General features: G+C 47.6%; 1 protein-coding gene across 1 annotated transcript in view; it reads left to right on the plus strand.

Moving 5' to 3' along the window:
- The window catches only part of LOC136005055 (guanine nucleotide-binding protein G(o) subunit alpha), a 135966-nt gene that overhangs the window by 94836 nt on the left and 15289 nt on the right, over positions 1 to 25841 (plus strand). The window contains exon 4 of the mRNA XM_065662168.1: positions 2361 to 2521. Coding sequence (XP_065518240.1) covers positions 2361 to 2521 — 161 coding nt within the window. The remainder of the gene's footprint in view (positions 1 to 2360; positions 2522 to 25841) is intronic.

The raw sequence follows: 25841 nt of genomic DNA on the forward strand, positions 1-25841 counted from the left end.
TGAATATTCACTGAGCTCACGAAGCACTCCGGGGCAGAAAACAAGCTTTCGAAATTAACTGAACTCCTCAAGGTTCTTCGTTTGTCTTGACTTTGAGGTGTGAGTCATCAACACTATTTCTCCAGAACAAGCAGAGTCTGTAGAGAGAGCTGGGAGGAATCCTGGGCACCAAAAGTTAAGTATTCTGCAAGAAAGATTTTATGAACATAAAGTCTTCAAAGCATAGAGACTCCACTGCATTAAATTTTATGGAATGGTGTCTCCATACAGTACAGACTTCTTCAGCCCATAAAGATGTTTAGGGGACTTGAGGCTCTTTCTCTGAGCATTGAAATTTCCACCAGCTTCAGTCTCCACCAATTTGGTGCTCTATAACTTTTCGATAATTTCGATGTTCAATAACAAAAGGCTGCAGAGGGGTTTTGCTCCTATCCACGCAGGCCATGCCATACACCTCATTGTTCCCACCAATGCAATTAGATTAATGTGGTGCTGTCTAACACTGGCGCTCCTCTACTTCTAATTGCACCCATGAGCTAAGAAATATTCTGCTTGCTTTGCCCCAAAACCTGTAACACCTTGTACCCGGTGCTCTAGCAGTACCCAGGGAGAGCAACCCATTCAGCAGCTGGGTTGTTCCCATCATAGCTGCTAACTGAGCAATAGCCAGGAGCGGCAGTAGCACCTGGCAGGCAGAGGAGCAGGACAGAGCCTGTTGTAGCCAGGACAGATGTAGAAGCTGCTCCTTAGCAGGCAGTGCATGGGCTCCTCAGCAGCTGCATGCTCAGCTGTGGGTGTCTTTTGCTGTGATGAAGAGGGGTTGTCTGTCCATGGGACAGTGACAGCAAAGCATGGGGACTGTCCACTCTCCCGTTTGTGGGAAGACTTAAACCTGTATTTGTCCAAGAATGGGACCTATCTCAGATAAGGGAAAAAGTAATAAGGTGGTTGTCTTCACTGCTTTGCTGTAAGCACACATAAGGAATCACAGAATGGTTTGGGTTGGAGGGGATCTTAAAGCTCACCCAGTTCCAGCCCCCTGCCACAGGCAGGGACACCTTCCACTAGACCAGGTTGCTCCAAGCCCTGTCCAAGCTGGCCTTGAACGCTGCCAGGGATGGGGCAGCCACAGCTTCTCTGGGCAACCTGTGCCAGGGCCTCAGCACCCTCACAGGGAAGAACTTCTGCCTCAGAGCTCATCTCAATCTCTCCTCTGTTAGTTTAAAACCATTCTTCCTTTTCCTGTCTCTACAGGCCCTTGTCAAAAGCCCCTCTGCAGACTTCTAGTAAGCCCCCTATAGGTATTGTAAGGCTGCTCTAAGGTCTCCCCTGAGCCTTCTTTTCTCAAGGCTGAACAAATCAGAACAAGTAAGAGCTCCACTTTTTCCATTAATTACAGCAGTAACAATTGGGGTTTTTTTCAGCTGGTAGAAATATGAGACTACTCCAACATATCCAAAGTCATGAAAGAAAAACTGCAGATTAGTCAACATCCCTGGGGCTCCTGGAGCCTGGGGGATGTGGGATCTGAGAGATCCACTTACCACAAAGCAGGCAGAGGGGGACATGAATTTGGGTGTCCTGCTTTGCAGACAAGGGAAGCATCAGCCACTGGGGACTATTACAGTAGGGATGAACTCAATGTTCCGAGTCTGTCTAGACGTTCCCATCCTAAATCTGACGCATCTTCCAGACCTGAGCTGTGTTAGGAAAAGTTGCCATTCCAGCAACTCACGTATTTCTACCCAAAAAGATTCCATCTGCAAGTGGCCAGCTGGCCCAACCCTCACTGCCATACTCCTTAACCATGGGAGATTCCTCTCCCTGTGAGTCATAAAGCAAGGCAGCCAGCCAAGGTGTTCAGTATTACCATGCATTAGCCCCTGTGGCAGGGGCTTAGAGCAAAGAACAAGAATTCAGGAAAAGCAATAAACCAGCATCTGAAATAATTGTTTCTGGAGCCTTTCTGATGTCCTTTGTGATGGCCCCTACTTCAGCAAAGTTAAACCAGGCATCACCGCACAATATGCGTCCCTTTGCTAACAATTTAAAATGTCCTTGTACATAGATGGCTTCATTTCTGTTCCCAAGAAACTCCACGAATCCACAGTGCCAACTGGTTTGGCTGCTGAATAGAGCTATTTGTTGATGTGAGGTGGATTGCACAAATAATCTCTTTCCTTGTGGCTTTCTTGTTTCATCCTCCTTTTTCCCCTTCTGCTGGATCATATGGTGTGGATCCTAAAGGCTGCAAAGTGCAGCCTCTTTACTCCTCATGGTTTCATGAACTGTTTCTGAAATCTCTGGCTCCCGATTCTCCCTTAAGCATCTGTGTGACCTCTCTTTTCCTTTCTCTGCAGGCTGATGCCAAGATGGTCTGCGATGTTGTAAGTCGTATGGAGGACACAGAGCCCTTCTCTCCAGAGCTGCTGTCAGCTATGATGAGACTCTGGGCAGACTCTGGGATCCAAGAATGCTTCAACCGGTCCCGAGAATATCAGCTTAATGACTCGGCCCAATAGTGAGTATCCCTGTCTATAGTCTTTGAAGTTGTAATTAAAGTTAATGACCTCATAGCAGTGGATCTGAACGTGATTCTGCTTACAGACTGGGATGTGTGTTGTGTCACAGGCTGCTGCAAGGCAGAAAGGATCAGGCAGGACATTCAAGTCCCCTGTGGCCAATCTCAGTCAGTTCCATGACCCAAAGACCAGGTTCCCAAACTGCTCCCAAACAGCTCAAAGTAGATTTCTGTAAACACAGATCTAGTGAGCAGAAGCAAACCATCTTGTGGACGTGGCAGTGGCTTCTTCATTTGTCTGATACATAACAGAAGGGTATGATTACCTGCTGTGTATAGCAGTACATCTGCTGGGTTTGCTTTTCTAATAATCATACACTGTACTGGTAGGCAACTGGATTACCACCAGGGGTAAGAGATGTCTTTGCTTTTACAGTGTCATAATGTTCTCATAATATAGTCAGTGGTATCTCTACCATTAGATATTTTCAAATGTTGATTGTCTGAACCCATGGCTTTGGTTCATCCTATCATAAAGACAGAACATCTGCTTATAAATGGCTGCTCTGGCTCTGAAGAAATGTCAAGTGCCTCCCCAGTTTCAGTTCAGAACCATTTCTAATGGTAATTCTTCCAGTCTGTTTGCCTCCACCTAGGCAGGGAGGCTAAAGCCTTTCTTTCCATAATTTCAACTGCAGCAGCTGCAGGAGTCAGGCAAAACATCGCAAGGCCCTGTACTGTGTCTTGGCAGTGGTCACTAACATAGTTAAGTATGAGCATAAGGAACAAGCAAGGACAGAGAGGTCTTTTCCCCATTTATACCTTGGACTCTTTGGCAGTCAGGGAAATAGAGGCTTCCCCAGATGGTGACAGGGGAGTGCCGCATCCATGCTTTTGGCTTTCACATTACCCCATGTCAACAAGTTCACCAGCTGACTCACACACTTTGGGAGTTGTTATTGTGTGTTTTGATTGTCTGGCATCACTGTGAAGGTTTTCCTGGATATCTATCAAAACACGAACCCAAGCACCAGCATGGCTGATGGTTTTGTTCTGTGTGGCTGGCCTGATCATCCCCAGTCTGCACGAGCTTCTCCCGTCAAAGCTGGCAGGGCAGCTGGAGAGTGCAGGATTGTTTCTGCTCTTGTGGTGCTGCAGGAGAAGGCGGGTGATGACACATCTCTTGGCACTGACCAAAAACCAACTGGGAAACCTGCAGATGTGTAGATGGTGTCACAGCATCCCACCCAGCCATTTCTCATCAAAAGTGACTACATCTCAGTGCTGATCCTGACGTTATGCTGCCTTTTAATCACTACTAGGTGGATGTTCATGTTTCATCTCTATTTCATTGCCTGTAATAGCAAACTTATCCTTATCTTGCCAGTAATTTTTTTTTCCCTCACAGAACGGTTTGATGGCATAAACATACCTTTAGAGATATAAATTATATAAAATGCCAGTCCTAATTGCATTACAACCTTGTGGAAAGTTCTTCAATTGTTTTAGAGCCAATTACTTTGAGGAAAGTGTTTTGATTTTCCTTCCATGTGAGATGGCAGTTGAAAATAATAAGCAGAGCCCTCCCAGTGTGACCAGCTGCTGGGCAATTCATCAGCAAGAGATCTGAAACCACAAGCAGTTTCTAGACATCAACTGAGGAGGCCGGGTGCTGTGGTACTCACAGCAGTATCAGTGGACTGTTGCAGCCCAGTGAAAGGAATCCTCGTTGCTAAGGGAGGGCTGTACTGCCTCTCCTTCGCTACGGTCTGAGTCATGCTGTGGCTGGACACCCCTTTTCTCTGGGCTAGGTCAGATGGTGAAGCTAAAGATAACAAGTTCCTTCACATTTAGGCACCTGCTGCCATTTAGGAGCCTCTCATGGTTCTGTGCCCAGAAGCAGAGATGCTGTCCCATGGCGGGGCAGTGTAACATGTCCTGCTGCACCTCGAGGCCTTGGTGCCATCACACCAGATGGTGATGCAAGTGAGAGCTCAGTTGGCATTTATTCATACCCAGTGGACTCCAGTGAAAAGAGGCATATTTTTCATTTAATCCTTCAGTGCTTTGAGGTTGTTTTTCTTCTGCATGAGTGAAAGATTTGGGACATTTTTCTATGTTTCCCCCTTCACCCCTGCTGCCATTTACCACCACCACCACCACCACCACCCCCCCCGGGAAAGGGCTTATCTTTATTGACACTGATATGTGATTTAAAACACTAGCAACTACAAAATGTGTCTTCAGTTGGGGCTGAATTTAGGAAGCTGAATCTGAAGTTCCCCAAAATTTGAAAAACTGGACTAGCACCATTCTTGCTACAGGAGACGGATATCACACTCCAGGACTGCTCAGTACATGTCACAAAGCCCAGAGGTACCAAGTGACCATGTCCTGTCATTGACAGCATAGGTGGGACCTTCAGGAGTGGTTCAGGCACTTCCCTTCACCCTAGAAACCACCCGCTGACTGCTTTTCAGAACCCACTCCACTGCCTGGCTATTTCTAAGGAACCACCATTTGGGCTTCTCCGAGTCAGTGCTGCTGCTGTCCCACATTGCTCTTTCAGTGCTTTACCTTGAGGTTTTATTAATGGCTCAAACAACATGCCTGTTACAGCCCCTGGGAGACCAAGTCACAGGCTAATCAACAGCCTGCCAGAGCTAGCAGCACAGCTCCTACTAGTCTAGCACTGGTTTCACTGACAACAGGTGTAATTTTTTGTATTAGCCTAAACAGGAAGCAAGTACTGGCCCTTCTATAAAAGATGGGCAGGAGTGCGTTGCTTTCTACTCTGCCATGCACACCTGCCTACTGATGTGGACTTCCTTGCAAAACTTTGCTTCTTTTAGGCTTTAAAGTCAGCCTGTCCTTAGCAAGGATTTCATAGCTACTGCAAAGGAACAGTAGAAAACAGCACATCTGCAAAGAAAAAACATGGCTGAGGGAGAGGGGAGGTTTTGTAATGGGCCTCCTGTGTTTTGGACTGCAAAAAAGTAAAACTATAAGGACAGAAAGAGAAGGGAAGAGAGTAAGACGGAGCAGTTGGTTTCATCTTTTTTCAATACTGCATTTTTTCATCATTCCCTAAGGCAAATTTATGGGTGGGTTGAGTTCCACATTTCTAATCTCTTGATTATGTTTTTATTCCTACTTCATCTCCTCTTTCTTGTCTCCATGCCTAGGAGCTAAATCTACCTCTGATCATCAAAGACTCTGGGCACTGCTGATGTCTTTTTCTTCTTTAGCCGTTTTCCGTCTGTAGAAGCACATCTGTGACCCACATTTTGCTTTCAAAATGAGCAAAATAGAGGTTTCCAGCTGGTTTCCTTAATCTACTTTTGTTCAGATTTTGAAATTGTTTTGTACTTCCTAGCCTCGTTCCTAACTAGCCTGGTCAGTGGAGCATAGTGCATAGGGCAGATTTGAGCTTAACCACACAGGGTTGGGGACCTGCTCTGGGAGGCCTCTAAACTTCAGGAAGGAGGGAAATGGAGCAAACACAGCATCCACACAACCATTGGTTTTCCATGTGCATATCCAAACAGGAGCAGGCCTTGTAAGGTGTGTAGGCAGAGGCAGTTTGCAAGTACACAGACACAAAAAAGCCAGACTCCATCTGAAGTTATTCTCCTGCTTCCAAGTACACTGAAAGATCATTTGATAATACCAGGGTTGTGAAACTACCGTGAAAATGTAAAATATTTTTAGGCCTGCATTCAACCCATCCATCTTCACACATATCAGAGGTGTCAGGGCTAGGAAGCTTGTTGTCTTTGGCTCTCTCTGTAGGGAGTGAAGGGAGGGAGAGATGCCTCTGCAGAGGGATACAAACCTCACTGCTGAAGAAAAAGAGATGCAATTGCATCTGCTGCACCTCAGTGCCTTCCTTATCACCCTGTCTTGTGTGGGACTGTTTTCACATCTCTTCCTTGCAAAAGAATTGTTTTTGCATGATGGTGTCACTTCTCTACTGTTACTTATTGCATCCCACTTGCCAACAACACACTTTGCCTCAAGAAAACAGTTAAGGAAGTAGAGCCAGATGCTGTGTGATGTGGTGAGTGGCTTCCAGAGTGAGCCCTGACAAGTCAGCATTGGAACACGGTGCCCAGAGAGGCTGTAAAATCTCTGTCCTTGGAAATAATCCACACTGAGCAACCTGAGCTAACTTACAAACTGAATTTAACTTCGAAGGTGGCCCTGCTTTGAACAGGGCCTTGGTCCAGTGGAACTCCAGAGGTCCAATCCAGTCACTTTTGAGTTTGTCTTTTCTTTTTTTCCCTTTGCTTTCTCTCATGACACTAGGTTTAAGAGAGTTGGGTTGGCTTCAGGGTTGGCTGCAGTCCCTGTTCCCAGCCATGCAGGACCATGCAGCTCTATGATAACAGACCACAAAACCTGCAGGACATGGTCTGTTTTAATGAGCTGCAATTGTTGCTAGCTCTCTCAGACTGAAGAAAGAAAAATGATAGGTCAAGGGTTTGTATTAATATTACTGCCAGGTACATAGATTCCATTTTCTTATCACAGCTGCTGCATTTGAATATGGTTTTCTGCGTGCCTGTCCTACTTGTGCCTGTCACTTGCTCTCCCTTGCGTTTAATTGGAGGGAGTAGCAGCAGAAATGGAACAATCCAGTTAATTGGGATAACTCACATTGTACTGTTTATAAAACAGTCCACCTTTGTGTTTTGGAGCCCAACTGCCAATAAAACAGAAAGGGAAAATGCATCAATAGATACATTTGTAGATACATTTGTCTGAATTTATGGTTTAACTTACTCCTGTAAGTAAATATGCCCAGCAGCTTTGAATAATTGAGTTCATCCTATGATAAGCAAAACAAAACAGCTCATAAAGGCCAGAGCTGGTTGACTGGAATCTCCAGCATTGTTCAGTTCCCACAAATGAGTTGCAAACAAATTTCCGGGGAAGAGCAGCTCGGCAGTGTCTGCTGGTGCTAGGTCTGGAGTAGGCTGCTTCTGAAAAGTGCAAGGTGGGGGAGACAGGAGCAGACATCAGCTTGTTACTGTCTAGGAGGGTTGAGCTTGGTACAGGTCCCAGGCTTTCTTATCCTCAGAAATTAAGGAACTGCTGTCGTTATATGGCTACTCCTAGGGCAGTGTGTGAGCTGGAGGAAGGGCACAAGAGGAAAGATGTCTTTGAAGTCAGCTGGATGTTTTCCAGCATCTTGCCCTCAGTCTTCATCCACCTGGAGACCCAATTTCACCAAAACTGGGTGCAATGTCTCCAGGGACTGCCTCTGTTAGCCCAAAGCAGAGCAGAGACCACATCACACGATCTTGAAGGTGGCTGTTAAGCAGTGCTCACCTTCCCATCCCACCAAACACTGCCAGGAGAACTTGAGAACTGAGCTTCCTCACCAGAAAACTCACAAGCAGGGGGAGCAGAGGTGTACAGGACTCCATCATAAGACATTGCCTCTTGCTATAATGCCCATTCCACTTGGTCCCTCTCACACACCAGCACAGAGGAGACTACCACCAGACCTGCTCTCTCCTATTAAAGCTTAGTCCCAGAGGCAGACTTTTCCCTTTACCCTTCCAAGCCACACATGCAAGTCATCAAGGAAAGGGGAGGCTGTCTCAAAAACACATTTCCTACCTGGAGCTCATACAAACTCTAGAGAAATGGAGGAGAGGGAAAAGCAGGAGGTCCTGTCCCTTGTGAACACCTGGTTTCTGAAGGACTAAATCCCCTCTTGGTCAGTGTGAAGGTATCTGAGATGCTGTTACCCTCCCCCGCCACCTAACTTCTGCCATGGAAAGCTTTAAATCAGAGCTGTAAGTGAGAGCTTGTGGCAGTACCCAACAATGTGGAAACATCCAGGAAAGCAGGAAAGCATTCACCGGCTGAACCAGAGCTTCAACTGGTTGCCACTTTTCCATCTGAAATAACAAATTCTGCAGCCAGCTCCACTGAAACTCAGCAGTTTAGATACAGCTCTTGCAGGCAAAACTGGAGGTATGGTATTGTTTTCCCCCTCCTAGTCCTTTTTTTATGCCCCAGAAGTCTAAGATCAGTCTGAAGAGACCCAAGAGATACAGACTGCATTGCAGGGAGGAGCAGAGAAATTATGTAGTTCGGTCCTTGGGGACAAAGACGTAGTAGTACCTGCTACGTCTTTGCCATTCTTCATTGCTGTGTCATATCGTAACGATGTTGTCTTTGGTCTGGCAATCACTAAAATCTTGACATATTGACTAAATAAATTGCTATTTAATGACCCATGATACTGGTCAGGGCTATCCCATTTTTGGGAAAGCTCCCATCTGAAAGGGCAGGAGCCAGTTCATGGTGCCTGGAGAAAGGGACACTGCCAGAATTTGGGAGCAATCTCTTTTTTTTTCTCATGTTTTTTAGAGGTGAAGAGCAGCCAGCACCGCTGATAAACACATCACAGGGCATTCATCCCCAAAGAAACTTGCTGAACCACAGTCTTGAACCCTGGATAATCTGTTTTCATTGCCAACTGACAGATTCCTGCCTTCCAGAGAGCTGTGGATGACAGATTTGATACAGAAATATTTGACTTTTTTTGGCTATTTTGTATTTTGAGGCTGAAATGTCCTTACGAAATCAGCTGGAACTGGCAAGCTGCCACCAAGGTTTGGAGCTGAGGTTGTTTTGTTCCATTCAGTTTGTTTTCTCACTGCTTACCCCTACTGCTGCCCACAGCACCCCTCTCCCATCAGCTCTGGCCTTCAGCAGGCAGCACTCATGTCCTGCAGCTGACCCAGCACTGTGGTCTCCCACCTTTCACCCCAGCCTCTTTCCCATGCTGGGGGACGGCAGTGCAGGGATGTAGCTCTAGAGCCGACGAGTTCAGGATCTCCTGGGAAGCTGCAGCTTCTGCTTCTCCTCTCCTACAGAGGCAGGGAGCCCAAGCATCCCCCTCCCTTCATGCACCTTGCAGTCTGACGTACCACATGTCCCTAGCTCCACTCTCACAGCCTGCCCTGCAAGGGCAGCACTCACAGGGGAGAGGGCAGGAGGTGGGCTGTCTCCTACCGGTGAGGCTCTCAGGGCGTCCTATTGCTGTTTCAAGCTCCTTAGGGAATCAGGTAGCTCCAGCAAGGCAGATGTCCCTCTGTGTGGGTAATTCCTGCATTATGCCAGCTAGCCTGCATCCAGCTCATCTCTCATTAGGGGCTTTGAGCTCTGTCCCCTTGCAGCACATGTGGCTGCTCTCAGCTTCATTATTCCACAGGCTGACAGAAGACCATTGTGCCATGGCTCTTCACACACCTGGTATCAGGTCTGGCACCATCTATGATGCTGGGAGGCAAGTATGGTGGTGGCACGTGGTTTCCTGACGTATTTGCTGTCCGTTTGAAATCCTTAAATGGCAAAGAGTGGCAGGAACATGGGAATTTATAGAATTACGGAATCACAGAATGGGTTGGGTTGGAAAGGACCTTAAGATCATCCAGTTGCAACCACCTCACACTAGCCTGTGTCAACCAAAACTCTGTCCAGCCTGGCCTTGAACACTGCCAGGGATGGAGCATTTACCACTTCTTTGGGCAATCCATTCCAGTGCCTCACCACCCTCACAGTAAAGAACTTATTACAGAATCAAAGAACTCCTTATAGAATTCTTACAGAATTTCTTTGTATCTGGGGTCCAGGATGGAGTAAGCCAACTTCCACATGGGTCTCAAGGCACTAGTGGCCATGGTGTGATAGGAAGATGCTGTCCATCTGTCATCTGCCCTCTCCCCTTCCTCCTCCTGGGTCCTATACCAGAAATCACCCCAGTTCAAAGGGAGAAGTTTCAAAGGACTTTGCTTCAGTCCAGAGTGCACACAGCAGCACATTGGGCAGAGCTATCTGCCACCAGCCGTGGGATGCACAGCTCAGGAGGAGCCACTCTGGCCCAGGACAAGCGCTGTCAGGCAGGGCAGATAACACCTGTCCACTCAGAGTGTAGTTATCTCCCTTTCCCCTCCTTCCCATTCTCACAGCCACCAGCCTTTCCCTGCCCTGGGTTTCTCAGTGCAACACTCTCCTCCCCAACTCCAGGAGCTACAAATCCATCAGCACTCTCCCCCCTGTCCTGCCCCTGCTCAGGGGATGCGCTGTGGCAGGCCCCAGCACACAAGAGAGCCCAAAAAGCATGTGAGTGACTGCTGAAGTTGTGTAGCCACTGCCATGCCCCCCTGCCTTCCCTCAGGGTGCAGCCCATGCTGAAGAGGGGGAGCAGTGCAGCATCCCCACACTCAGGTGTTTAAGGTTAGGAGTTGAATCCAAAACCAATCATGAGCTTTGTTAAAAAGCCCCTGTTTTTCAATATATATTAAGACAACCATTGGAAATTGCTTTTATCTGCTGCTTCCTAAACCCTCCAGCTTATATTTTAAAGCCTTTTGTCTGTGAACAGGAGAGCTGAATTATCCTTTTTTATTTCCTTAAGTGAATAGTCCATCTATTATCCAGCCTTGAAGGGCTGAGGCTTTAAGAAAATCTAGCAAACATTGTGACATTTGCCATAAAATTACAGGAGCTGGCAATGATGGGGATGAAGCACCTAGAGCTGTGCTCACGAGTGGAGCCTGTGGTCCCTATTGGTCAACAGGTTGAAGCTTCTTGTCTTGGTTCCCCAATGAGAACAATAAACACACTCCTATTTGCGAGACATTGATGTCCACAGTGGCACGAGCAGCAAAGGCAGCAGTGGAGTGAGGCAGCAACCTGCAGGGTTGGGCAGATGGGCAGAGCATGATGGGGAGGGGTGGGTGAGCCCCACAGGAGCAGAGTCCCAGCACTCATCCAGGATTGACCTGGGGGAGCCCTGGGCATGGATCATTCCACAGACTGATTGTATAGATCTAATTAGCCGTTTAGCAAACACCACTTTGTTTCTCAGTTATCCAGGCCAAGTTCTGAGCCAATATTCAACTACCAGCTCTTGATTTCCTACTGCTTTTTAGGTGATGAAGGGGGAAATATGGGGTTTCTTTCTCTATGTAGAAGATGTGACCAGGGCTCAGCAGCACAGGCACGTGTTTGGCATGGCTAGTGCAATGCACACGGTGTGTACCCAGGGTGTCTTGGGGAAGGTTGTGGCTGCCCCATCCCTGGCAGTGTTCAAGGGCAGGTTGGATGGGGCTTGGAGTAACCTGGTGTAGTGAAAGGTGTCTCTGCCTGTGGCAGGGGGTTGGAACTGGGTGAGCTTTAAGGTCCTTTCTGATTCAAACCATTCTAGGGTTCTGTGGAGCCCAGGACCAGGGGTCTCTGGCCACAGGCAGTGCTCTGGGCCCGCAGAAAGGGCCGTGCTTTTTCCTGGCTGCTCTCCAGACCAGTGCCTCTGGCTTTGCAGTCAGCAGGACAAGGAGGGGTACATGTTGCCTGGCTGTCTCCCAGTCCAGCACTGGGTTAGTGCCAGGGATGCCCTTCCTGCCTCTTACCTGTCTTGGAGACCTGACAAGGGGCTTGTACCTGTTTTTTCAAAGCACATACTGGTGAGATGATCATTGATTCTGGCAGAAGAATCGAAGGCAGCCAGACATGACGGTGCCGCGTTACTGCCTCATGTGCCACTTGCCTGTACAAGCCAGGCATGAGTCCAGCCACCGAGTGGGCCTGATACACTTTAGGCAGATTTTTGACCTCTTCCTGTTGTTATCTTTTTTCTTTCCCTCTATCTTTTCCCCTGCAACACACACACCTAGTGCTTGGTCCATGTCAGTCCATTCACCCATACCTGTTACATTACCTATTAGAGTAAAAGCAACACCAAGACTGTCTACAAACTATTATTTCACCTTCTGCAGTTATGTTCCTTGCCTTCAGACCACCAGCGTAACAGACCCAAACGCTCAACTCCTCTATTTTGCAGCCCCCATCAGAAACCCTTGTGAATTCCCCCTGAGCCCCAGCAGCCCCTCCTCAGGCTCTCAGGGTAATTCTGCATGGGCTGTTGTGGATGGGTACACACTCACTCCACTCTGCAGGCACAGGCTCCATGCAGGGCTGCTTAGTTTGGTCTTAACAGCACAGTTCAGAGCAGAAGGAGGCTGGAATACAGCAGAGCAAACACCCATCCTTGTGCCAAAATCTTTGTGCTTACACCTTTCCCACCTCCAATATGTTGAATGCATTTAAATGCTTGAATGCTTGGAGAAGGCACCACCTCAGAGGTTCCTGGGGTCTCTTTTGGGGATGAATTTTTGGAGAAAGAGAGGAGAAATTATGCTGAGCCTAGATTTTAGGCAGCACCTTCTCCATGCTGCTGGGAGGGGAAGGAAGAGATACAGGGGAGAAAGAAACCAGGCTCACACCGCACCATGGAGCCATGCCAAGGAAGTGTCAGCTCAGGTTTTGGCAGTTAGTCCAATTTATGATGCACTTTGCCTCAACTGTAACCCATTCCCTGCTGGGCTGCGTTGCCACCCCAGTGCTGAGCAGCAGGTTTGCTGGGAGCACCAGCACTGAAAAGAAATTTAGTGTTCTAAAATCATAGTCCAAGGCCATGAAACACCCCCTTGAGCAGTCACTGTAGCTGTGAGGCTCTGACAGCACTTGTAATGGCGTAAATCAGCATTTCCCAGTCCCTCAGTATTGCTCTTGGTACGTAAGGTTTGGTAGCAGCGTAAGAGCCATTTCCAAAGTCTTGTTCAGGAAAATGACAGCCAGTACATCCAACTGAGCAGCATTAATGTCAGTTTAAACATTTTCAGTTAAACAGCTCCACAGTCTTGCAATCCCCAATATAAGAAATACTGCACCAGGGAGTTTGCTGAACAATGGGCAGGAATAGGAGAAAGAAAGAGAGGAGTCTGACAATAGCTAGCAGCTGTTAAGAGCTGAGAATTGGGAACAGAGTCCAGGCAAAAATCTGCGCAAATTAAACGAACACTGGAAGCAGCAACTTCGCATGAAGGAATCCTCGGAGGAGTATCTCATTGCACAGAAATACGTAAACAGAGAAACGGCACAAATACAGAAGTTACAAATAAAGTTGGCAGATAAAGCTACACATTTCTACCCAGCAGATAGCCTGTATCCTGCCCAAGGGACCACCCTTAAGGATGGAAGAGTGTCTTTCCCACCCATGATAAAGAGCTGTGTGTCGTGATACAGTCTCGAGCAGGTGCCACCTACATGCAGTCTTGAAGGTGACAGAGAGGAGCTTTCAGTGCAGGACACCCCAGCCACACCTCCGAGCAACCTCTTCCTACCTATGGCTGCTCTTTGGCCAGGCCTGGAGGGGTTTCCTACTTGCCTGTGCTTCCCGGCATGAGTGGAGCATCCTTTGAAGTGGAGCACATAGGCAGGGCTCATTCCTGCTGTTTATTCAGACATCCACGATCACTAGGGGAGGCTTAAGAGCATTGTCTTTAAAAAGTTGGTAGTAAATAGAAAATGTTCTAAAAGCAGAGAGGTCACCTATATGGCATGTTTGTCTTACCAAGGATTTCTCTGACTTCTGTGCAGGCACCCATGTCTGCAAGGGTTGCCTCCACCTAGGTCAGTCCATTCATCCCACTCCTTATCTTCCCTTACCTCAGAACATGGGAGAGCTGTGGGTTTGTCTTTGACTTCATGCATTGCTGCTTTCCACCAGCTTGATGAGAAATCTGTGTGTAGGATTAGCACTGATACATTGCCTGAAGTCCCAGCAAGGAGCATTCCGGAGTGGGACTCCCTGACGCTTCAGGGTATCTAGCAGTGACAGCAGGGAGCAAGCAGCTTTGCTCCAGAGAAGGGAAGAGCTCCTATATGGATATACAGCCACATCAACAGGGAAAACCTGAAGAAATATTAGACAAAATCCAGTATCTGCCTTAAACATGCTACCTTGCATCTCCTGGCACATGTCCTCATAACAACAGAGCCACATTCCGCACCTCCATGGTTTGGAGGCTCCCTCCATGCCGCACATCACACTGGTCCCTGCCCGTGCGGGTCTGGTTGCCTAGGGATTGCTGGCTGTCTGCTCTCTAGCCTCTTCCTCCATACTGCTCATCCTCCTCCGCTTTACTTGCTTGCACGTAAGATCTCATCAGCCCCGGTGTATAATGCAATGAGCACATGAAGAAGACCCACACATGAAGGACATGTATGGGTGTGCAAAGGCAAGTCCTGGTGTGAGCACCAGTGCAGCTATGACCCAGTCCCATCCTGCAGACTTCCCTGCATGGATGTAAGGGGGCACTCCTGGGATTCAGGGGGTTATTTTTGTTTTCACTTTGCAGTGGGAGCCAAAAACCTCTTTCTTTTGAGAACCTTCAAACATTGATTGGATACAGCCAATCCTTCCATCAGCTGGTACAGTGCTACCAGATGAATAAATCTTGCATGCATCTGTAATTATTTCTTAGCTTGTGTTTAAATGCAGCGCCATTGATCTGGATAATTCATCAAAATCCATATAGGAATGCATGAAATCATATTGGATGGAGCAGAAAAGTACATGACAACATCCATTTTCAATCTTCTTTGTTCACAAGGGAAAAAAAGCATTTCTTTATCTCTATTCAAATTCTTGGCTTAACTTACTATTTAATCATCAGTTGTAACACCATTTCAAAGGCTGCCTTTTTTGCAGGGAATAGATTTCTTTCTTATAATAGGCTAGCAAATATCTACCACCCTTGCTTGATCTGCCACTACTAGAATCCCTATTAAAAGCGTGGGAGAATATTGCTTAAGGGTTATAAAACTCAGTATGGAAAGGTCTGGTGGTTAAAGCTCCTGACTGCAATTTAGGGAGCTCAAAGTGACTTCCAAGTGCCATCACAGACTTCCCATCATGTCATCAGGCAAGTGATCTATCCCTTTAATACTTCTGTTCTTCCTAAAGCAAGTGTTATTAATAACATTTCCCCACTCTGGTTGGAGGTTGGGAGGACACATCATCATGCTCAGCAAGAGCTGAGGTGCTCCAGTAGCAGAGAGTGCAAAAACGTGGGCTGGGCAAGGGCGATGCTTGTCTAACCAAACATCTGCTCAAGATGCTCTCCTCCCCTTCTGCAGCCAAGAGGAAGCTCAGCAAAAGCGGTTACTGGCAATAAAGTTCATGCTGTCTGGAAGAACTCCTGATTTTTTTCAGACCTAACACTGCTTTGGGCCAGCTTCATGCTCCCACTGGAAGTGAAGTGCTCCGCGGTTGGTCCAAACTTTTCCCACCAAGCAGACTGGGATTCCTGGTTTGCCCACCTGATGTACTGCAGCATTTTGGCCTGCGAATCACTCCCACGAGACGTGGTCAGTGGCAGGTGCATGGGCAGACAGCAGAGCCTGCTTCTGGCAGGGACATATCCCCAGGGCACAGGAAGAGGCCTCTGCAGAGCCTCAAGTGGATGGACAGTAGCTGTCCATAGCCGTGTTGGAGTATACGCCTTTGGGTGGTGTCCTGCGCTCATCTCCTGCAGAGCCACACCACCTCTGTGGCCAGGCTGTTCTGCAGGGAGTATCCCAAACTGATTTTATCATGCACACATCCCTGATGCATCTTCAGCTGAACAAAGGGATCAGCCCACTCCTGCAGAGACCTGAGAACAACCCAGACCACTGCCTGGTGGGCTGCAGGAGCCTAACCCTCCACAGGTGGTTGTGTGATGCCAGGGTCTAAATTACAGACCTCTGTGAGGTTGCTCATACCCGTAGAAGAGGGAGAGAAGAAAAGTGAGTGATCAGCAGGATATCTCACCAGCACAGCCTGACCCAGGTGACAGCATTCCCTGGTGGGAATGATCCAGCTAAGTTGATACATGACAAACAGATCTCCTAATAATTATGATTCAGCTGAATGTTTTCCAAAGGGATGAGTAAATCCATGAATTTTCCCTTACATGTCTTCTGCTTCTGTATCCAGCTGAAACAGGCTGCTGCAATGCCACAAGCAAAGCTGTTCTCGGGGGAGCCTCAGCCTGATAGCTGCTGAGAAGGACCAGAAAGCCCATTTGCATAGCACAAGTTTCACACGCCCAAGACATCCACCTATAGGATGTCTAGGATGATTAAGACATTTCTAGCATGTAGCCACAGGTAAAACTTCCCAGGTTTGCTTTTGCTATCTGTGGGTCACATCTGTCCACAAGACAGCACTGGCTGATTTTGATACCCATGATTTCTAGCAGTAATACTTAAATGGGTGAGACACTGGAATCGGTTGCCCAGGGAGGTTGTGAGTGCTCCATCCCTGGCGGTGTTCAAGGCCAGGTTGGATTGAAGCCTTGTGTGGGATGGCTTAGTGTGAGGTGTCCCTGCCCATAGCAGGGGGGTTGGAACTAGATGATCTTGAGGTCCTTTCCAACCTTAACTATTCTATGATTCTGTGATTCTATGAAATCAGAAATCCCCATAGCTTGCCAATAGGTCAGGACAATGGACAGATGAGGAGATCCGGAAACATGATTCCCACTCCATCACTAGCAATCCATCTTCCTCAGCACAGTGAGTGGATAAATGGGGCCTCAAATTGAAGTCAGCTCCCGACAGACCCACCCCACTCATTGTAATTGTACTGTCATCCAGCTATGGGCATCCTCTAGTGACTTGATACTAGAGCACAGTTCTCATTAACTAACACTTGCCTTCATAGCATTAGATCTGAATCCCTCCCCAGTGCTATCTCTGCTGCAAGCAGACACCTAGCACTACAAAAACTGTAGTGCTGCAGCTCTCTTTTTTCCTTCCAGCCTAGAAATGAAGATGTTAAAATGTTAATGCTAAAAATGGAGATGTTAAAATGTTAACGCTGCTTCCCTACTGCCACAAGTGTGTAAATAGATGCGCTAGGCCTTTGTTAGCACCCTAATGAATCTTTCTGGCCAGTGGCTCATCAACACGTTAAAGTCCATGGGGCTGGTTTCATTTGTGGTGTCTGCTTTTCAGGGTTGGAATAATTCTGAGTAATTAGCTCACAAGATGGCCTTGGGGCCAAACTGAACTGGCTGCTGTGGGATGTGAGGAACACTGGGGTGAAACAGCTCAGTGTGCTCACTGTGGGACATGGTGAGCTGTGGTCCTTGACATCTCTCCCATTTGGGCTGAGCGGAGGCTGCATCCTCTACTCAGGGCTCCTTCCTAGAACAAGCCCTTCATTATCCCAAACTCCCCACAGCTTATTTTTAGCCCCTCCTTTTCTTTCCTTTCTTCTTTTTTTCTTTTACAGTATAGAAAGCCGTCAGCTCCACTGTCAGCAGGTTTAGAACAGCAGTCCTAAAGATAAAAAATACATCAAACCCACTTACTATGTTGCGTAAAGGTTTAGGCATAGATCCTGCTCACTTCCAGGGTGGTGCTGAGTCCCACCTCCCTGCTCCAGTTCAGCTACTGTCCTTCAGGGCTGGTCATTGGGAAGAAGCAGAGGCTTACATAAAGCAAGAGCTTTTAAGATTTCCTCTGCTTCAGCCCCTGTGCCTGCGCGGGCATGTAGAGGACACCTGCATGCAGGGCCACCAGGAGAGAAGACCTTGCACGGCCCAAGCTGTGCATCATCCCAGTGGGCTCGGGTTCCCATAGCGCTGCTGGAAAGATCCAGCCAGCCTCTGTGAAAATCTGTTTATAAAACAAAAAGGTGAGGGTGCCCTGTGGTCAGCAGCTCTGCGATAAACAGTGCTTCAAGTCACAGCAGCTTTATGTAAACAGTGGTACTGCACAGATGAGGACACTTCTAGTAGAGATTACACTGCTGCTGGCAAACCACCAGATCTGCTCATGCCACAGCTCTGAGGGGGCTGGTGTTAAACTGTCCAGTTCTCCAAGTAGCATTATATTAACTGTCTGTAAAGCAAATGTTATGTATAGAGCAAGGCAGTCGTGGCTCCCTCCTCTCGCCATCCAGGGCAATGGATACCTATCCAGGAGATCCTATATTGCCTGGTTAGGATCCAGGAGATGAGGAAGACCCCTTCCTGGTGTAATGAAAGGCTCTGAAGAGCTCCCATGCAGAAATGTCTCGGGAGCAGAGCAGACATGCTCCACGGGGGATGTGCAGTGGTCTACAGAGAGGTCTACAGAGGAACAAGTGGGGAATAGGGAGGAGAGGGAGCAGAGATGTTCCATAGAGTGGTTAACAAAGTTAACTCTGATGTGGCAGTTTAAAAGCCGTGAAGAGGCATTTTCTCACAGACAGGGTAGCTGAAATTCCTTGCTGCAGATGTGACTCTTAGAAGGTTACATTGGTTCAAAAAGCAATTAGACAGAATTGTGGAATAAAAGTTATTGATGGGTAACAAATATAAAACTATCAACTTTCTCTTTGAAACTCTTTTATCCATTGCAGTAATGGAGACTGGGAAAAAAGAGCATTGCATATTTGCCCTGAATTTGTACTCCTCTGAACATTTGCTCTTGGACATTAGTTAAACTAGGTAGGTCACTGATCTCATCCAGACACACAGTGTTTCTCTTTTGTAAGGGCTCCAATGTGTTTAAAAAAAAAAAGGAAAATCTTCGTCATCTCCTCTTGCATCCCATCCAGTTTTCAAACTTCAAACAAATGCAGAAAGATGAGCCCACATCTGCTTTCCTAGGAAAACTGCAAGTCTAACTAGGGCAGCTAAACTCCAACCTGCTTTTGTTCATTCCTCCTGTCTATCATTAGTATTAATATCAACTTGTCAAGTTGATCTTGATGCACAAGCCCTGCACAGCCCTGCTTCAGTGCAGGAGGAAAAAAAACCAAACTTACGCAACGCAGCATCCCTTCTGTCAAGATTTGACACTTTTAGATTTTAATTAATTAGGATTTGGTCCTTTAATAGGAGGGACATTCCTCTTCATTTCCCAATGGAGAATAATGAAAACCCAGGGCATCCAGCAGAGTTCATTGAGGAAAACAAACCCAGTAACCTCTGGGCCTGGTGACTATTACTCTGGCTGTTAGCAGCCTGCAAGAAGCAGGCACCAGAAGTGGCTTGTGGCTGGCTGGATTTAATGAAGGGAAACCGGGGAGTGGCCATGCTTGTATCTCATCTGGTTGGAAGTGAAATGAGATTTATCAGGAGCAGCAGCAGGACAGAATTGACTGCTGTGTAATTCATGTCATTCCCATTAAGGCAGGACTGGCTGAGAGGGGTACACAGCCAGAAACACAAAACACATTGCTCAAAGTCCAGGACTGAATTCCCAAGACCTTCCTCTTCTCTGGGCTGGGCTTAGAAAACACCATGATATGCTCTTGCCCTCTTAGCTGAATTCATTATCCTCTAAGGACTCTTCTGCCTGCCATAACCTACCTGGATGTGCGTGGGCAGCAGTATGTGACACTGGTCTGGCTTTGATGATGAGGGTGGGAGGGCCTTGCACATGCGAGCATGCCTTGCTCCTCACCCTCAGAGAGGACTGATTTTTGAAGGGACATGATGCCTCTGCTTGGCTGCATTTCGAGCCTTTTATAACTGGTGATTATTTAAGACATGTTGCATCACCACTGTGTGTGCTGGATGAGTGCTGGGTTCTGACAGTGGGCTGTGCTTTATTTCTCCCTTTCCCCTAAAATAAAACAACAAATAGAGCTGGGCATGGCATCTGCAGGAAAAACTCCATGGTGCCACATCCTGTGGGTGTTTGCCCAGCACAGGGTGCCCTCGTAGCCATACCTTGCAAACCTTTGAGAAGCAGTGCCTATACGGTTTTTCTCTTCTGGTAGAAGATACTAGGAGAATTTACTATGCTGTTGTGGAGTCACTACTGACACTCTATCTTTCACGGGCACCCCCTTGTCGTAGTGAAAGAGCTTGCATGCCCTTGTGAGGTTGGGAGCTATGCTGGTGGTGGCGTATGCCTCCGGTAGGGTCTCCCATGTAACACATCTCAACTGAAGGGTCAGACAAAGTGTGTCCATGGGCAGGATGGGCTCACTAACCTTCGGGCAACCATCCTAGGAGAAGGACAACTCTAACTTCAAACCCGAGCAGATGGAGCTCATATAGCCCTGTAAGGCCTTCCATCTCAGAGAAGGATACTCTACTCAAACCTATGACCTGAGGACTTTGCTGTCATCGTCCAAGCTCGCTAGGCCCTGGCAGATAAACCTCAGGTGTAAAGCGTGTTCTGCGCACGCTGTGCCTCACCTAAAAAATCCTCTGCACAGGCCCAAAGGGTTTACCCACACTTGCAAAGCCCTGTAGCATCATACCAAGTCTTCGTTCGCGAAGTCAAGCCATGACTGACACGATGACTGACACGATGACTGACACTCTGTAAGTTCATGCTTATCCTTGGAATCCTTACTCTACAGTCACTAAATAGTAAGTGGTTTTAATGCTAGATGTACATTGAGCTGTGTGATCATTGGTGAAAGGAAGAAAGAAGCTGAAGAACAAGCTAAGCATGAATTCACATAGCCTTCCATCCGTGAACTAGGAAGGAGGCATGTTTACATAAAGGTCTGGAGTTAGATGAGATGATCATGCTTGTGATAGCCTTGATTAAAAACTCATCATTTGCCAGGACACAATGTTGGAGCTGACCCTCGAGAACCTCTTATAGAATCATAGAATAGTTAGGGTTGGAAAGGACCTCAAGATCATCTAGTTCCAACCCCCCTGCCATGGGCAGGAACACCTCACACTAAACCATCCCACACAAGGCTTCATCCAACCTGGCCTTGAACACCGCCAGGGATGGAGCACTCACAACCTCCGTGGGTAACCGATTCCAGAGTCTCACCACCCTAACAGGAAAGAATTTCCTCCTTATATCCAATCTAAACTTCCCCTGTTACCCCTTGTCCTGTCACTACACTCCCTGATAAAGAGTCCCTCCCCAGCATCCCTATAGGCCCCCTTCAGATACTGGAAGGCTGCTATTAGGTCCCCACGCAGCCTTCTCTTCTCCAGGCTGAACAGACCCAACTTCCTCAGCCTCTCTTCATACGGGAGGCGCTCCAGTCCCCTGATCATCCTCATGGCCTCCTCTGGACTTGTTCCAACAGTTCCATGTCCTCTTTATGTTGAGGACACCAGAACTGCACACAATGCTCCAGGTGAGGTCTCACAAGAGCAGAGTAGAGGGGCAGGATCACCTCCTTCGACCTGCTGGTCACGCTCCTTTTGATGTAGCCCAGGATACGGTTGGCTTTCTGGGCTGCGAGCGCACACTTATATGGAGTGAAAACTAACCCAGTGGTGACTCAACTGCATCCATTGATGAATGTGGATCTGCTCTTTCAATCAGATGCAACCAAGACAACAGAATGAGGTTGGAGTATCCCATGCATGGCCTTTCTTTCACGGAGGAGACATGGACAGAGGGCAGGACCGCAGGACAGAGGGGCAGCTGGGAAGATGCTGCTGTCTCCAGACTTGCTCTCCTGAAGTTCCCACTCCTCTGTCTGCCTCAGACGAAGTCCAAGGCTGTGGTTGCTGCTGCACCACAGTTTGTGGAGTGCTGAGGATGTGAGCACCTCAGGTTTGCACAGTGCAAGCTGGATGCTGCCTGCAAAAACATTGCCAAGGTGCCACCTCTGAGGCAAAAAAAACCCAAGTGTTGTTTAACCATTTGATTGTCATTAACCTCAGCAGACGTGAATATGCATCTGTGTGAGTTTTGCCACAGGTATCCAGCTTTGCCCACAGCCTGCGGCCTCAGCTACACTTCTCCATCCAAGGAAGCAGCTAGCAGAGCCTTTGGCGTAGGCAGTACAACCCTGGGAGAAGGTTCCTGTGGTAGCAGAGTGCCTGGGGAGAAGTCCCCGTCCACGCACTGCACGTAGGCTGCTGTTGCTGGTCTGTTCCCATGGGACAGCTCTGACAGGAGCCCTTTCTCCATGCAGTGTCTCTGGCATCAACAGTGATGCTACCAGATGATGTTGGAAACAGCAAATGAAGGCACAAGAAACTACATTTGCTCCCTATTTTCAATATTACTGTGTGAAGATTCTCAGTACCAGCTAGTCTTTACAGAACATCTGCCTTTCGTGGCCTCAGTTTGGTGGGATCCTCTCCCTGGTTTTAGGAAATGCCATTTCTCGTGCATTTTTGCTTTTAGCACCATAATATAATTGGGCTTCACCTCCCTGACCCTGATAAACAGGGTGACTCAGAAACTTGCAATCTGCTTCAACATAAAGCATGTAAGATAAAAGACGTAAGCAGTAATGGAGCTGCTTGGCTCAGGAGTATAAATGCTCTTGTACTCAAAAACCTCTTCTAGCCTTTCTTCTTAACCCTTTCAAGCCCTGGGTAAGGCAGGCTGCAAATAAGAGATGATGTGTCATTTCAGATATGCCTCCACTCCAGTGGGCAAACCCTGGAGCTGGGAAGTGGTAGGAGCTCAGACGCCAGCACCATGCAGTGAAGATAATACATCAGGGGCAGAGCTGAGTGCTTGCTCCATGGCCTCCAAAGCGCTCTTATTTCTGCTGGTTAAACAGATGCCACTTTCTGAGGGGATTATGTGTTGTGGAGCCTGTTGGCTCTGACAACTAATTAGCTCCAGCAACAGTTTGGCCATGAGATTTGTGGTTCAAAGGGAATGGTGTCATCCAGCACCACATGTAGCAGTTTGCCTATACTTGGGTTTCCTTGTTCCCAAAGAGGTAGTACCCCCAACACATCCCATCCTCCACCGGTTCAAGCTTACCCACAGGAGACCAGCAGGTCCAAACAAGCAGCATGGGCAGGGTGCACCAGATGAGGCCTCTGAGATACCTCCAGCAGGAACCAAGGAGAATCAGCAGCTAAAATCAGTTGAACATCCAAACAGCAGCCTGCCAGAGCTTCCCATTCCCATTCAGCTGGATGTTAGAGTGTCAGCCATGAGACAGCACACTTCTGCAGTTGAACTTCATGGAGTGCATGCACTGATGGGGTCCCGCTCAGTGCAGCCAACTCTAGGAGCAAAAGATATCTGCTGCAGCCTCAGATAGTAGAAATTCCAGAGAGAGCAGCCAGAGGAATAAGCAGTTTTGGAATGCAGCCTCAAAAACAGCACTGAAAATGTTGCATACCTTCATAGAAATGGATGGTTGACCCTCATCGAGACTACCATGAACAGACAAAAAGCAGACCCAGGCAACTAAAAGAATCTAAGTCATGGAGAAACACATGGAGAATGGGAGAAGACTAGGCATGAGGAAAGAGATGAAGAGGCAAATTAACAGAAAAGGTGTTGGAGCTGGGCTGGAGGTATTGGCATGAGAGTGACTGAGGCATTGGACTCGCAGAGGTCAGGTCACCTGAAGTCCAGACAGGCTGAGTGTTGGCAATATGAGCACTCCTCTGTCACTAAGTACTGGGAAGCAGTGCCCTTACCCAGACAGATGTTAGAGGCCCTCCAGCCAAGGTTCCTATGGAGATATCCCAAGTGAGATTGGAAGCTGGGTGCTGTCAGGGAGGATAGGGTGGATGGGATGGATGCTATTCAGCCATCCTTGCTCTACTGCTAATCTCCCCCAGATCTCCAATCCTGCTGAGTAACTCAGGTGGAGCCAGGCACATGTGGTTGCATCACCTCCATAGACAGCAATGTGAAGGAAAGTGAGGCTTTCCAGACCTCAGAGACAGGTTGTATGCAGCTAATCTGGAGCTAATTTGTTTTTAGGCAGCCCAGTGAACACCAAGTGGAAGAGCTATAGGCTGTGCATGCCGTAAGAGTGAGAACCCCCTGACATCCCAGCACAGGGCCTGGGGTTCAAATGATGCTGCTGTTCACGAGTAAATTGTCGCAGGTTGAAGGCAGCAGTTCCAGTAAAGAACTCCTCCAGCACTATGCTGCTGTGGTGCCAAACCCTTTGGCCAGTTTGCAGCTGATTTTGTCATTTGCTGCACTCCCAGCACTAAAGGCAGACATCAAAGGCAAGAGTAATTGATAGGGAACTTTAAATTGGAGAGAGCTGAATGATAGAAAATTACAGAAAATGGAGAAAGTGATAAGGGCCTTCAGGGTACTGCCAAGAACTCCAAGAGGAAAAGAAAATCCTTCCTCTCTTACACCTCCACTTTTTACCATCACCTTGAAGTATTTTGTTCCTGAGGACAGAGGAGAACCTGGGTCTCTGAATAACAGCACTGCAGAGCTGCCTTGGTCTGTAGGGATATGTGAAGAAATGCAGCTGTCTCTTAAATAACAGGAGTTGACATCAGTTGTGAATAGATGAGTGATCATGGCTTCAGCCGTCACTGCAGAGGATCTGATTTCAAATGAAGCCCATTCTTCCATCCAGGACCCATCATCAGGCTATTAAGGGAGCATCTGTCACAAAACCACAATGGCTTTAACTGCTTGGAACGAAAATAAGCCTGTTTAGCTTAAATACTTTTCTCTGGGTGATGTGATTCTTGCAATTCTTTAGCAATAATGAATGATAAATATGATGGGTAGCTAAAATAACGTGATGGGAGCAGGGCGAGGTATGTTTTTCACATTAGCATGGAGTTTGGTTGGGTAGGCATGAATGCCAGTGGCAGTGAGTTTTCTTGGGCAACAGAGTGCACAGCCCCAGCACACCATGCATCCAGCTCCAGAGCCCTGGCTCAGTGCACTCCCTCCAGGACACAAATGGGAATTTTTTTCCTGCTTTCTGATGCACCAGGGAAAACATCTCCAGCGGCAGGACAGGGCATCACCTTCAGGCCAAGCTTTGTCAAGGCATAGGGGGAAGTGTGCTCATTACCATGTGATTGTGATTGGGTAACTTACTGGGACTAGATAAGTTTTTAATACAGAGTGTTAAAACCTTGGCATGTCACCTCCTGTCTTGCTGTCCCTTTGGATGACATCCACACTGCCAAGAGCACAGAGATCAAAGGGCAAGATGACTGCTCGTGCACAGACCTGCTTTATTAGGTTCACAGTGTATTGAAAACACCTCACATGCATTAGATTGATGCTCCTGGGGCTAGGGGTAGGCATTTAGAACCTGTAATACACATCAAACCCCTCTTCAGAGGAACTGGAGTATCTGTGCAGCTTGATGGTGGCAAGAAAGACTTTATTATCTGATGCAGAATTGTGTTTATAATTCATGTTAAACTGTATTCCAAGATCCTCTTTTCTTTATAAATTATATTTAGTTGGGCTGAGTTGTTTTGAAAAGTTGCCTTGAATGGGTACAAAAAAATGGATTGTGGTTGTATGTGCACAGCTGTGGGCTCCTCTACAAAAGCATGTCATGCCAAAAGACAGGACTTCTTGCCCAAAGTTTCAGCCTATGGAGGCATTAATGATGTTCACAGTAGAATAAGGGTAAATGTTTTAAAAATATCCAAGTGTATTAGAAAGCTAAATCTCCCCTCTAGCCCACCAAAACCCCGAATTTATACTCCCAGCGTATTACCATCTAATCTGGCTCCTGGGTTTTTTCCATGTGCTGCATCTCCCGCAGTCCCAGCCCTCC

The sequence above is a fragment of the Lathamus discolor genome, chromosome Z (assembly GCF_037157495.1).
Source record: "Lathamus discolor isolate bLatDis1 chromosome Z, bLatDis1.hap1, whole genome shotgun sequence".
In the NCBI taxonomy this organism is placed as follows: Eukaryota; Metazoa; Chordata; class Aves; order Psittaciformes; family Psittacidae; genus Lathamus; species Lathamus discolor.